General features: G+C 40.4%; 1 protein-coding gene across 1 annotated transcript in view; it reads left to right on the top strand.

Annotated features, from left to right (window-relative positions):
- The first annotated feature begins 361 nt into the window (after nt 1-361).
- Nucleotides 362-1,395, top strand: part of LOC107583393 (glutamyl-tRNA(Gln) amidotransferase subunit A, mitochondrial-like) — a 17,006-nt gene continuing 15,972 nt past the window's right edge. The window contains exon 1 of the mRNA XM_016269593.1: nt 362-374. Within this exon, the coding sequence (XP_016125079.1) occupies nt 362-374 (13 nt within the window). The remainder of the gene's footprint in view (nt 375-1,395) is intronic.

The following is a 1,395-nucleotide window of genomic DNA, read 5'->3' as shown; positions in this document are numbered from 1 at the left end:
CCCTACCCACATACTGTAGTTTAACTTGTGTTATTGTTTATTTTTGTTTTGACTTTATTCTACCTCTCTTTAATTTTATTGCATTTAGTTACATTTGTTTGGCACAAATGTACCAATACAGCTAAATTGAATTTTATTAAATTTGAGATTTAATTAATTAAATCAATTTTTATTTTATTTATTTATTTATTTTTTATATTTTTTTTAATTTTTATTTTACTTTCCATTTTTAATTTCCTACAGCTATTAGGACCCCTTTTGTTTGTTTTGTTCTACTTTTACCTTATTTTAGTTATTTTACCATCACCATCTTCGCATTTTGTATAGGATTACAGTAGTTCTAGCAACTGTTGTTTCCTTAATGAGTTATACAGGTGATTAGTAGGCTAATCCCTGTTTCCTCTCTACTTTCTCCTCACTCCTCAGTGCCAGACCTAATACATTGAAGGGCAGCTACTGTTCAACACAATGTAGGTCAAGATAGAACTAGGAACAATTCCCACTGTATCTTTTTCTTTTGATGAGGTATTTGGTGGGTCCCTGCTGGTTTAGCTAACAGTCTAACCCTAGGTTTATGAAGTCTATTGCAGCATCACCCACAAGTGACACCTGCTTAGCCATATCTCTTAGCAAAACAACTAAAATAGGTCAAATCTTCCTTTTCTTTTTTTTCTCTTTTTTTGAATTCATCTTATTTTATGTCAGTTTCATCATAGTGACCAAACTCGTGAACCATCAGTGCTTTAAGTAATAGTTTGACTACATGTATAGCCCGGTCATCAGCTGACCCCTGCTAACGGCCCCCTCAACAAAGTTACTCAAACTCTCTCTTTGTGTTCACGAACACAAAAACATAGCACCCTACCTCACTAGCTGCCTCTCACCTGCTATTCATCCCTTACATGGCCCACACAGCCGTTCCCCATAGAGATAGTTTAACACCTCTGGACGCACTTGCATTTGTCTTGCCCCTTTCTCTCTCTGGTGTTCCCACAAGTGTGCCAGTATGTCGCAGACATTCCACAGACATCCAGCCCTGCCAGCTCACCAGGACCACCTGGACACTTAGCAGAGCACTGTAATGGATATCCTTCAGCTCCAAGCAGCCAACGACCTGCAATGGCAAAGATAGGAACAGCGAGACTGCGACATAAGTGAACACCTGACCAGCATCATCCTCTCCTCGGCCCACACCCTCAAGGGCCTCAGACAGGAGGTAAATGAGCTGAAACTGCAAGTCACAGAATTCTGCAGAGAACTGACACCTGCTCAACGAGAGAAAGCACAGAACGGATGCAAAGAACCTCAAAGAATGGTGCGACAGAAGGAAATCACCAGTCTTCACAGAGGCTCTAACAGCTGCTAGACACCAAGCGCCACTGGAAAAAGCCATCA

The sequence above is a fragment of the Sinocyclocheilus grahami genome, unplaced genomic scaffold (genome assembly GCF_001515645.1).
Source record: "Sinocyclocheilus grahami isolate Dianchi unplaced genomic scaffold, SAMN03320097.WGS_v1.1 scaffold4.1, whole genome shotgun sequence".
Classification (NCBI taxonomy): domain Eukaryota; kingdom Metazoa; phylum Chordata; class Actinopteri; order Cypriniformes; family Cyprinidae; genus Sinocyclocheilus; species Sinocyclocheilus grahami.
Note: the sequence above shows the minus strand (reverse complement) of the source record. Positions and strands in the feature narration are given on the sequence as shown.